The following is a 13,391-nucleotide window of genomic DNA, read 5'->3' as shown; positions in this document are numbered from 1 at the left end:
ACTCCAGTTTGCATCTGTGTATACTAGGGCTGAATGATTTTGATATATTTTTTATTTTTTATTATTTGTTTGTTTTTATATTTGTGATTATTAATTATGATTTTATGAATTTTGATTGAATTTTGATTTATTTTATTGTTTGATGCAACTGCATGCCATATTTTTATATGGAAATAAACAAATTGAAAACTGAGAAACTTGTATTGCTTTTCTATAGTATTAAGTCTCAAATGTCAACTATAAATCGGATTGTTTTCTTCTTTAAATTATAAAAAAATAAAAATATGAATGGTATTATAGTGTTACAAAAAAACTAAAATTAAAATAATGGGAAAAACCCTTAAGATAACATGTAGAAAGAAAATGACGCATCTTAAGCACGCAGAATAACATAAGTGGACTATGAACGATTAGTTGACGCTTTGAACGATTACGTAATTGTGGCATCCATAATTGTAATCGTGATTAGAAATTCGATTAATTGTGCAGCCCTAGTGTATACAGTAGTACTGATTACAGAATTAAACGCTAATATTGATGTATTTTATATTTTTCTATGTCAATACTTCCCAAAAAAGGATTAAGTTTTGATGACTATCTGTTTGTCTAAACAATGAGGAGATGGGAGTGTTTGGAAAAACAGTTTGGAGGTGGTGCCACTGGTGGTGCAGAAATAACACACTGCAGATTTCTGTGTATGATGTGAGAATATAAATGACAGCAACAGTATCTTTTTGTGTTCATGGCCGTCCACCTGCACACTGTAAAACTCCCTCCAGGCAGGGGTTTTCCTGCCTACCCCTCAGCTTTAATAGGAGAGATTTCTAGTGAGCTCTGCTAGTTGAAAGATAATTAGTACGCTACATCTGTATAATCTGACACATTCCCACAGCGACTCACAGACTTCCCTGAGTCAGGCAAACTATTTCCAAAACACCTCTTTATGTTGTTTATCTCTCTTTCTTCCACACACGCCTGACATTTCTCTTTTTCCACACAAAATCTATCTTTTTTTAATCTGCTGAGTAACTATATGTGTCTGGAGCTTCATCTGGGTATGTGTGTGTTGTGCTCCATGAATGTAAAAAAGAGGCAAATTCATTATTAAACTGATACTAATCAGAAAAGCAACTCATAGGCCTCCATTACCAAACTGCAGGGGGGAATAACAGTGGAGAGTTCACTAAGAATGAACTGTGCCCACTAATAATGTCATTTATTTGTGCATGCTGTTTGTGTTGTGTTAGCACCCAATTCACTAAAGGAATTATGCAAATCAGGTGACAGTGCAAACATGCCCCAAAATTAGTGCTGAATGCAATTTGCACAGTGCAGTTCCCCATTTTGCAGGCCGGTTGTGTATGCTAGATTGTGGAGGATGCAGAAACTACTTTACAGCAATGGCCCACTGCAGTCCAGGCACCTGAATCAGCTCTTTAAAATGCAGATTCTCATCAAAGCCTTGTTTTTGGATATGTGCCTGGTTATAATGCTTTTCTTTATCATTTGATCATCATTGGATGAGGTACTGCTGCCATGATCAATAGAAAATGTACACAAACTTCTCTTTGTAAGAGAATTCTGCTAACCGTCTGTTTTCCACAGAAGTCTAAATGATAAAAGTGTGCTCTTATTGGTTGGCTAATACTATTAAATGCTCTCACATGATGTCTTCTGAACTTCCTCTCAGAAGTGTTATATAGAATTACAGACTAAAGCTTACGGTAATAGCATAAGCACACAGTTGCACACATGCATATGTAGAGTTTATTTGCACCGTTTACCTTTCAGATGTCAATACATTGTAAACGAATGATCTGCTTCAATGATTCACTCCAAATGAAATGCTTAAATATGTCTGTCTGAGATAGAAGAAATGAGGAAAAAAGAAGAAAGCTGAGAAGTGCTCTTTCTTTTGCAGAGTCTAAACCAATGGTATATGTAGTTTTATGATTTAATTTCATTAGACCCGACACAAACATTCCTCAGAAGTGTCAATTATTTTCAGCCAGAGTGCGAATTGTGAGGAGGTTGGAAGGGAACTGGCTATGCTAATTAAAGCTTAAACTCGCAATCGACGTCATATTTTCCTAGTAGCTGTCTTAGACTTTTTTTTTTTTGCTTCTGAATTCTTTTTTTATTGTGAATTAATTGATTTGTTGGAATGTGAGGTTTGTGAGATTATAAAGAATATTAAAAAAAAACTTCAAACTTTCTATTCATCAAAGTATCCTGAAAAAATAATAAAAATAAAAATGTTTTCCAGAAAAATATTAGCAGAACCGTTACTATTTTTCAACATTGATAACAATGAGAAATGTTTCCTGAGCATCAATTTAACATCTCAGCTTTGCCATCACAGGAGTAAATAATTCTGTTTTATAAATATATAAATAGAAAACAGTTCTTTAAATTGTAATAATATTTCACAGTAATACTTTTACCCAAATAAGTAGACAACAACATTACCAAAATCAGTACCAAAATCAACCACTAGGGGCTCAGGATGTGCCAGAAAACCCCAACCCACCCCCGAAAGCTTACTCTCTCTGTAAGTAATTGTATAATACAGTGTTTTGGAGCACTCAGCATTGTATCAGAAAACATTCAGGAAGAACATGATGACATTTAGATTTAAGAATGAGAATGAGATCCCCTCTAGAAACATGCGGTCTAATAGCCATTCTGATCAGTGTAATGCTCATGTGCTGATATGCTTTGTGTGTGTGTGTGCTTCAGAATGCAGGAGCGGGCGGTACAGAGGGTGTGCGTATGGCTCTTGCTGGTGGTTTTGACCCTACTGTCTCTCTGGGGTCATCTGTCTGATGCCTCCTCTCACCGCAGTCACATCGGTAAGTCAAGGTCAAGGTTCATTCGGTCAAGCTTGTTGTTATTGCTTTATTTTCATTTTAACCTACATTGTTGATTATTTTAATGAGCCGTCTCATTAAAAAAACAGCTTATGTGGATTGCATGAAGTTAGATTTGGGGCGATATTACCATAAACATTTTCATTCTGTTTTTAAAGATCTGAAGATTGGTTCTTGTGTCTATCTGTACAAAAAAATATAATAATGTAACGTTAAAAGCACAAACCAAAGACAGAAAGCAGCGTGTTTTTGTAGACAGCTCAGTTGTAGGTGGATGCTTAGATCAGCTTAAGGCTACGTTTACATGACAACGATGTGGTCAAAAATGGAAAAGTTTTTCACTTGCGTTTTTAAAAAGTTTCACGTTTATACACGACACGCATTTACACATATGTGCGAAAACAGCAAAAACTGCTGTATTACGTATGCCAGGCCAGTAGTTGGGGCTGTCACCTTCTTAGTAAACAGTACCTGTAGGGAAGTGATGGTTATATGTTGTATATCATGCTTCTTCGCTGTTGGTTGTAATATTGGTGAAGTAAATCTACACTTTGCTGAAGAATCATTAGAAAACTCTTGAGTAGCAACAACAGTACCATGTACTTCACCATTGTTGTGTATGTTTGTTCGCGCTTGCCTTTAAAATCGACAAGTACTTTGAAACCCGTTTTCAAAAATATGGGTTTTCAGTCCCCAAAATGCTGTTGTTGTGTAAATGAACAATCAAAATGCATAAAAAGTTTCCAATTTTTGGCTGAAAACGTTGTCATGTAAACGGCCCCTAAAATAGTCTAGAGAATGTTCTCTATTTATGAGGAGAAGAGCTGATGGACTGCAAGACACTGACGTCTTGGGTTATGTAGAGGCCGCTGCAGAATGTTCCAGTCGAAAGTGATAAAGCGTTTATTTGTCATAAGCACTTGTTTCTTTTATATAGTAATTGAAGATGATTGATTCTGATTTATGCAACTGGCAGTTGCATTGCATTAAAGGGGTACATTTATCAGTTTATGGATTTCCGAGAATTGACCTCATGGCCTTGGTAAAACTACACTTCTGGTTAGATAAGTAAGACTACTATTCAGAATTTTGGGGTTGGTAAGACTTTTTAATGTTTTGAAATAAATATTTTATGCTCACCAAGGCTGCATATATTTGATATATTTAAATACAGAAAAAAACAGCAATACTGTGAAATATTTGTACAATTTAAAATTACTGTTTTATATTTTAATATATTTTAAAACATAATTTATTTATGTGATTGTAAAGCTGAATTCAGTTCATTGTTGATTCATTTCGGTTCAGTAAATGTGTAAAGTCCATCAATTATGGAATGAGTTTAATTTATCCATAGCAGTTCTCATCCAATAGCATCTAGTAGTCAAGTCAATAATATTGCCAAATATAAAGTGTCCCCACTTGGCAAGGAACCCAAATTCATTTGGTGATAGAAATGAAGAAATACGTAAAAGATTTGACAAATAGAGACATTAAAAAGTATAGCATTTATTTAAAAGGGAAATAATTTGTAACCGTGTAAAACTCTTTACTGTCACTTTGGATCAATTTAAAATGTTCTTCAAAAAAAAAAAAAAAAAAATAATAATAATAATAATAATAGAGTTTTTAAATGATAGTGATTTCTAATGTTTTGTCATTTGTCATCTATTTAACTATCTTACAGGGATAGTTCACCCAAAAATACAAATTTTGTCATCATGTACTCACCCTCATGTCGGTCCAAACCTGTACGCGTTTCGTTCTTATGTTGAACATAAAAGAAGATATTTGGAAGAATGCTGGTAATCAAACAGTTGATGGTCCCCATTGACTTCCATAGTATTTCTTTCCTTACTATGGAAGTCAACTGTTTGGTTCTTCAAAATATTTTCTTTTGCATTCAGCATAAGAAAGAAGCTTGTATAGGTTTAGAATGACATAAGTGTGAGTAAATGTTGACATAATTTTTGGATGAACTATTTCTTTAAATCAGTGGTACATCAAATGCAAGTTTTGTTGTTTGTTTATTTTGCTACGTTCACCATCTTGCAATATCTACCTGATTTTGTAAATAAGCCAGTGACGCAATGCAGTGTAATTTACTCTTTTTTTGTGTATTTGTCCATTAAATCAAAATGCTATTTTTTAGAAGTGAAAAAATGTTGTGAGGAGGGTGATAAACCTTATCATCTTTTTCTGACTTGTGCAGTAATTTTAAGCTAATTGTCAGATACTATTAATATGACTTGTTTTAAAATGAAACACTCGCTTCTTCACAGCCTGTTTCTTTTCTTTTGTGAAGAGCAGATTTCGTTTCTTGACAACATGACTCACTCATTGTGTGAACTTCTCTCGTCTGCTGCAGCAGAATGGTGGCTCAGACTATTTTTTGAAGAGGGTGGAGGGGATGTCACATAAAGAATGATTTGTGAATTCATTGCCTTTTATTGTGATGTAAAAATACATCTAATTAATTATAAAGCATACTGCTGGAATTAATTGATGTGGCTTTTACAGGACGTTCAAATGCTTGTTTAATATCGACCAAACATTTAATTCAAATATCCACTTAATCTTTCATTTTTGGCCACCTTTTTGCGATAGATGACACAGCTTCTATAATATCTTAAACAAAAAGCATGTGGTCATCACAACCCTTGCAAAATTTAACCATGGTTTTATCGGAATTAATTGATGTGGCTCACTAGTCACTAGAATGTCATTAGAAAATAAAATCTGTGTGCTTTTCTTGACCACAGTCTTCTCTACACAGTAGTTCTTCATTTTGATTGGATAAGTAATCCAGGAGTTAAACGTGTGAGCCAATCAGAGGTGGGTAGTTCAGACAATCAGTTAATTACACACTACTGTTAACAGGTCAGAGCAAGGTGACTGAACACACACACTAAACCACTGTGGGGGGAGAAAATATTATATCTATAATCTTTTTTTCTATGAGAGGAGAAAGATTTTGGGGGAATGAGCTAAATGAGGGTGAAGTATTTGTTTCACAGACATACACATACACAGGGAATATAGCCAGAAAGTTTTCTGCTACTGTAGGTCATTCTTTATGAGGCTCATCCTCTCAATAAAACTAATATCCCTGGAGAGAGAGAGACAGAGAGAGAGAGAGTAAAGGAGGGAGAAGGGCTGCAGAGATCCATTGAAGGACATAAAGAAGAGAAAGAGAGACAGAGACAGATGAGTGTGTCATGAGATGAAACGCAGGAAGAGATATTGCTCTTGTGGATGACTGTAGTCCTGAGCTCTCCTGCCCTCTCTCTGTGTGTGTGTGTGTGTGTGTGTGTGTGTGTGTGTGTGTCCTGTGCCCTTCTGCCCTGTAAAACATGAGTCTCGCTCTGTCTGACATGTCCTAAACCTGCCCACCCTAAACAAGACACAGGTATTTTCAAAACCACAGCTTTTTCTATGTGGTTTGGCCGTTCATCCACACGCAAACGCAGCACCAGGTCACTGAAACAGAACATTGTTTTGTTCTGTTATCTCCGCCTACTGGAAGCTTTTTCAAGCTCCTGATTGGCCAACAATTTCTTTACGGTTGAGATTATATCGCCACCTGTTGGCTTGGCATGCTCTTGACGGTGCTTCATAGCATGCTTTTGCGTTTTCATGTGGACAGAGATTTTGTTTTAAAACGGAAGGAAAAACGTGTACATGTGGACATGGGCTGAGACCAGTGACATCGAAACTATGAAGATAAATAGTTCAATTCAGTGGGGACGATGTGTCGCAAGGACACAGAGGAAAGGGTTTATAAATGTGCAAGAAGCTTTATGGTCGTACAAAACTGTGGAGGAAAATTCTGAAATCATGTTTCAGTGAATCGGTACATTGGGAATATTCATCAGGATTAAACTGTTCAAAAATAATTAATTTGCACATTTAAGTTGCTGTTTAGCATATTACTCATTTTTGTAATAGCAAATGTTGCTTTTCAAATCTGATATACATGTTTTAGATTTGTTGTATTTAATAGTTTAATATGTAGCTCTAGTCTAAAAAAGCTTGTTTTAGTGAATTGGTTCAATGGGAAGATACAAGGAACACACAAAAAAATTGATTCACACAGCAATCCGGCACCGAGAAAAGAAAAAGAAAAAAGGTGAAGCCCGTGCATCACTTTCAGGTACATTCATAATCCTGTGAAACTTATTTGGCTGTTGACATTAATAACGTGTTTTAATGTCGGTAATAATTTCTCCATCAACAACGCATCTAATATTCTCTCTGAGTTTCCATGTTCCCTTACGAAAATTAGCCATGGTTTTACTCCTAATAAAACCAAAAATCATGGTTCTTGTAGCCATGGTAACCACCAATTAACCATGGTTTTGTTACTTCAAATAATAGTTTACAAAGAAGTATTAAGATAATATTTTTTTAGTGTGGTTATAAAAACATACCTAAGCAAACAACAGACTGTAAAATGACTTAAAATGCATTATATAAAAACAATGACACAATAATGATTGGTTAATTAATAATTATATGGCTTCATTGAATAACACTGTTTAAATACATAATGTAATACAAAATAAACAATATATATACATTATTAAAAATGCCTGCAAAGGGAGCCAAAGGCCTGGTAATTGCTGCTTTTACAGGACGTTCAAATGCTTGTTTAATATCGACCAAACATTTAATTCAAATATCCACTTAATCTTTCATTTTTGGCCACCTTTTTGCGATAGATGACACAGCCTCTATAATATCTTAAACAAAAAGCATGTGGTCATCACAACCTTTGCAAAATTTAACCATGGTTTTATCGTAGTAAAACTGTTTAATTTCTTTTGTGTGATTTCTGAATGCTTTAGACTATAAAAGCAATCAGACAACTGTATTAATAAAATCATAGTAAGAGGTAACTGTCTAGAGCTACAATTGTAATTCGTAAATAAAACAGTTTTATTACAATTTATTTATTTACTTTTATATATTATAAAAGTTCTATTTTGACCACTATAGTAGGTGTTTGTTTTTGTTTTTTTCTTACTATAATATTTGAGGGAGGGGGCACAACAATACAGTTCTGCTTAGAGCACCTATTTGGGCAGCAGCGGCCCTGCATACACACTTGCTTTGTTATATTTCAAAGCTGTTGTTTTGCTACTGATGTACCAGATCTCCCTGTTTTTTTAACCAGTATGAGTTTTCGGTGTTTGAAAACAGGCCATTTCAGTCTGTCTGACAAAACATTATAAGAACCGATTCACAATCCCATAACTTTGTTTTGCTTGAGTTCTAGCATGAACTCCGTGCATGATTCTCTGATATGTGTTAGCTCTTCCTGTGACTGTTCACAGCCTGTCCAAGGCGCCCATATGGCCTGTGAGAGACACAGAAGGAGAATTAAAAATGTGAAATATTCAAACATGCTGCTCTGTTTCATCTGTGGGATAAAACATGTAGGTCACACCACCATCAAGCCCTCCCAGAGCTCCCCAGCCTCATTGAGTTTTATTCAACCATCTTTTTTCACCACTTTTGGGCTTTAGCGTCGCTATTTTTGAAATCATGTCACTTCGGAAGCAAAGCTATTGTATTCAATTCAGTACATGCAGGGAAGCACTGACAAATGTTACATTTTCTCCAAGAATATTTCAGCAATCTAGTCATATGTCCAGTATTTTACACTTCTTTTTTTTTATGAACTCTTAACTTCATCAAGGCTACTTTTATTAGAAATATATCATTACAATTTAAACGAACTGCTTAATTTAATAAATTTTAAATTGTAATTCATTCCTAATGCATACATCTACTTCATTCTTCAGTATCACATGATCCTTTACATACCCACATTTCGTAATATTAATGTTGAAAACCTTTGTGCGGCTTAATATTTTTTTGGAAACTGTGAATAATTGTTTTCAGGATTCTTTGATGAACAGAAAGTTCAAAATTATAATTTCTTTTGAACTGCAGTGTTTTAGTGACTGTTTAGAACCAGAATTAGACTGCCTGTTTTCTGAATGAATCACTCTTTTGGGTTGTTTTGTTTGATAAACCAGGTGTAGAGGCTACCAAATGTTCTGAATCCATTCACAATCCTTCTGAATAGCTCAGAGTGGTTTTTCAGTCTGTAAAACTGTAAGAAGATACTTTAGAAAAGAGAACGAAAAGAGTGCTGGATGAAGTGGAACATTTATCTATAATCAATTGAAACCACTTAAATAAGCATGTATTAGTATTTATATCAAGTAGTAAACATGTAGCAAGTTACGTTTGCCAAGTAGGGTGCTGTGTAACTACAGCTCAGCTTTGGCCTCCATTAGTGTTTGATTATTCAAAACAATGTTATTATATGTTTTGTGCTTTTATTTATATTCTGCTAACTATAATTCAAGCAAGGCTGTTGCTTTATAAAAGAAGTGCCTGTGCCAGCTCTGGTCATATTTAATACTCTTGTCTGTGATTGGTCAAACGAGGCTTCCCTGAGTGTGTGTGTGTGTGTGTGTTGAGCGCACTGGAGTACAGTAAGTGATTTAAAATGGGCGTTTATGAGTGTCTTAAGCAAGCTGCTTTGAGCTTGATGGGTGTTTATGTATTCCATCAGAGCATGGTGTTTAATCTCTGAGCAGATGGCAGCGAGCTCACACTCTCCATAAACAAAAACAGCTTCCTATCCATCAGGCGTCCTGATTACAGCAGAATCAAACATGTGTTCAGGCAGAATTCTGCACGAGAAAAGGCTCTGACACATTTTTCTTATTGGATAAAGAAAAACGTGCTGATAGGTGTGATTCCTGTGCTCGAATTGTGATGGTGTTATTTTGAGAGAGCTGTTGAAAGAGAACTTTTATATAACTATGTGAAACATTATCATACCCTACCTGTGAACCTGCTAATAGATTAATGTTTTTAATGTTAGGTCTTTCAGTGCAGAGAATCAGTACTGAAAAGTTGCTTCTATTTAAGAGAATATGAAAAAACAGACTGACTAGTTGGAAATATTCTCCCCACCCCCCTTTGACTCCTAACCCTAAGGTTGTGGGTTTGAGTCTCGAGCCGGCAATACCATGACTGAGGTGCCCTTGAGCAAGGCACCGAACCCCCATCTGCTCCCCGGCCACCGCAGCATAAATGGCTGCCCACTGCTCCGGGTGTGTGTTCTTGCTGTGTGTGTGATCACTGCTGTGTGTGTGCACTTTGGATGGGTTAAATGCAGAGCAAGAATTCTGAGTATGGGTCACCATACTTGGCTGTATGTCACGTCACTTTTAAATGCAGAGCAAGAATTGTGATTGTTGGTCATGATATTTGGATCATCATATACTCACCCTCATGTCATTCCGAACCTATATGACTTTTTTTTTGTTCTGTAAAACATAAAATAATATATTTTAAAGTGGGTTTCAACATTAATGGGGATCCAAGATGATTCAAGTCATTAAAAAGGTTTTATTTTAGGATTATGTATATACTATTATAGTATTTATTAATATTTTTTATTAGCTTTTATTTTTAGATTTTAAGTTGTAGTAATTTTGTGCTTTTGTTTTTGTTAGTTTTCGTTTTTTATCATTCTATTTAGCTTTATTTATTTCTCTATCATTTTCAGTTTTAGTAGTTTTAGTAGGCTACTTCAACATAAACTTCAGTTAGCTGCCAAGGCAACATTTCAAACTTTTATGCAAGCGTTATCTTTTCAATCTAATATCAATATTTTATTTCACATTTATTTCACTTCATTTAAATAATTTAAAACGGGGCATTAAGATAAATGAATTTAATGCATGAACCATGATGTTTGAACCAATGAGGTTTGACTTTTAATGTTCATATTACCATATTTAATGTAGTCTGTGTATGCACATGTTGATAAGTGTTTTGATTTGATTTGAAAGTGAACAAAGTCTTAAATATTATATATACTATCAAATGTATGTACTTCTGTTCATATAAAAGTGAGCATTTTGCTTCAGATGTTATATGGATAAATCACCTGTACGTTCTTTTTGGGACTTGAAACTTTTGAACCCCATTGAAATTGACATTATTTGGACAAAAACAGCTCGAACATCTTTTGTGTTCCACTATTTATGACAGGATTGTCATTTTTGGGTGAACTATCCCTTGAAGTCAAATAATAGCAGCCTGTTCTTACATTGTACATGCGAGTTTGTGAAGGGCTTTCTGAAGAGCTTTGTTTAACTGACAAGAGCAGTTTAAAATACGAGAAAAGGAGAGAGAGAGTGGCGTCTCCTGGGACATTTGCCGTCACATTCTCACAAGGTGGTCTCATCAGGGTTCTGTATAAATGTGCTGACCCCTTCCACAGGACCTGAGGGAGATCGGTCTCACCACAAATCTGTATTTCAAGATGCAGATGGAGCCAGCACTCTGGGACAGCATGCTGTCCTCTGACATTTGATGAGACTCGGGATGACAAGACGGAAATGAGGAAGAGATGAGTGCGGAAGGGAAGGAAGAAACACAGAAGCACCGGATGACAGGAAAGGGGAAAGGTTCCCTTCCTCTCAAATTGAAGCCAATGAATAACATCTTCAGCTTCAACAGGATTGGACAGCCGTCAAAATGTCACTTTTTTTTCTGTTTACCCCTCCTTTTGTCTCTCTCAAGGGTCTGAAGTGTATAGGAGAATATTTGTTTGAGAGTTGGCTGTTTGCACTGGGAGTTTCACTGAGGTGTGTAAATGTGGGTCGGTCTGAGAAGGAAGGAACACTGACCTCTGGATTATTGAAGAGGCCTGACCACAGCAGACAGGTCGTGTGATACTTACGTCTGCCCATCTTCTCTTTTCATTTATTCCCACAGGCCTCTGTCTGACATTTCCTAATATTTCAGAAAGCCACAGCCTATCTGCATTCTTTAAACAGGACTTAAACAACAAAAAATCCCAAAACTATACGGCAGAATCAAAAGGGTATTTATCAGCATTTTGGCTCAGGCAATCAATACAAGCACAAAAAATTTATTGAGTAAATTATGACCCCCCCCCCCACCTTTCTTTTTTTTTTTTCTTTTTTTTTGTAATTAATATATCAATCCAATCCAGATGGGATTGCATTATTGCAGATTTGAACTGATTTTTTTAATTGCAGTTAAAACTGTTTAATGCACAGGTAGATCCAAGTCAGTTTAATCACTATTCTATGTTAATGCGCTGCTTTAATTGACACACACACATCACCTGCACACAGAGATTGGAGATTGTGCTGCACACACACACAAACATCCACAGAAACTTGTTGTCAACACTGCTGAATTGCTACATTATATTTCTCAGTAATAGAGGTAAAATCACTGTTTTTGAAGGAGCTAAACTTACAGCTTCATTGTTTGTAGAGAGAGATGCAGATAATTGCATGCAGATACAGGTAATTAAAAACCAACTTTTCATCTCTCACGCTCTCTCTCTCTCTCTCTCTCTCAGTCGATTAGTAATAAATTGAAATAAATGCTATAATTCATTCAAACAAATGTGATCTGACAGCATTACTTCATCTCTGTGTTTGATTGGAAGCAGGCTAGCTCTAACTAGCTGTAACTGAGGAAAATAAACAATATGTTTACTCTTTCGGTCAAATATTTCACCGCAAACATCATTATTTGTTCCAAACTGTGGTGCACATCTGAATTAAATGTATTATCAAAAAAGAAAAAAAAACTGTAGGGCGAGGACTTTTTTCTATCTATTGGTTGTTGATTCGATGAAGCCAGATCTGAACCCTAATGAAAAATAAATATATTAAAATGTATTTGAAATACATTTATTTCATGCTAAGTATACCACAAATACATTTAAATATCGATGTTCTTAATAAAAATACCCTGAAATTTTACTGTTGGCTTACTAAACTGGTATACCTTAAGTCTGCTAAATTGGAACAGCTAATTTTGTATTCAATGAACTTTAATTGTGCGTAAGTAGTGCTGAAGTCCAATTAAAGATATACTTAAGTATATTTGATTGTGCTGAAGTGGAACTATTGCAAGTATACTTCAGGTACACTTTAAATAGCTTGCATTTAAAGGCTTATATTATTCAAAGATCATACAATCCTCATCAATAGTGACATTAAAACAAATTTTAAGCTTAATATTAAGAAATGTGCTTTGTGCACATGTAATACTCCAAATAAAGTTTAATTATAATTTTTATATCAATATTTAGTATCAATACTGAGGCTGGTGTTAGGGTTGCCACCCGTCCCTTAAAATACGGAATCGTCCCGTATGTAAAGGTAAAATGATGCGTCCCGTATCAAATCAATACGGGACGCGATTTGTCCCGTATTTTACAAATGCCAACATATAGTTGAATAAACAAAAAAAGTATATTGCACTGTTTATAATACTAATAGCAGTTATAATTAAATCAATTTCATACGAGGCATTAGAGAAGCTCATTTGCGCGTGATTCCATTTTGGTATCTTTGTTTTCATAGAGACGGAGTCTCCAGAACGCGCGCCGTTAAAGCCCTTTCATGCGCTAAACCAGCGCGGTTTAAAACATCTAGAGCT

General features: G+C 35.3%; 1 protein-coding gene across 1 annotated transcript in view; it reads left to right on the top strand.

The window, feature by feature from the left end:
- LOC122138241 (chemokine-like protein TAFA-2) overlaps positions 1–13,391 on the top strand; it is a 70,110-nt gene that overhangs the window by 40,179 nt on the left and 16,540 nt on the right. The window contains exon 2 of the mRNA XM_042729845.1: positions 2,740–2,852. Coding sequence (XP_042585779.1) covers positions 2,741–2,852 — 112 coding nt within the window. The 5' untranslated portion in view covers position 2,740. The remainder of the gene's footprint in view (positions 1–2,739; positions 2,853–13,391) is intronic.

Source organism: Cyprinus carpio, chromosome B8, assembly GCF_018340385.1.
Source record: "Cyprinus carpio isolate SPL01 chromosome B8, ASM1834038v1, whole genome shotgun sequence".
In the NCBI taxonomy this organism is placed as follows: Eukaryota; Metazoa; Chordata; class Actinopteri; order Cypriniformes; family Cyprinidae; genus Cyprinus; species Cyprinus carpio.
This window is presented reverse-complemented; position numbering and strand designations above follow the sequence as displayed.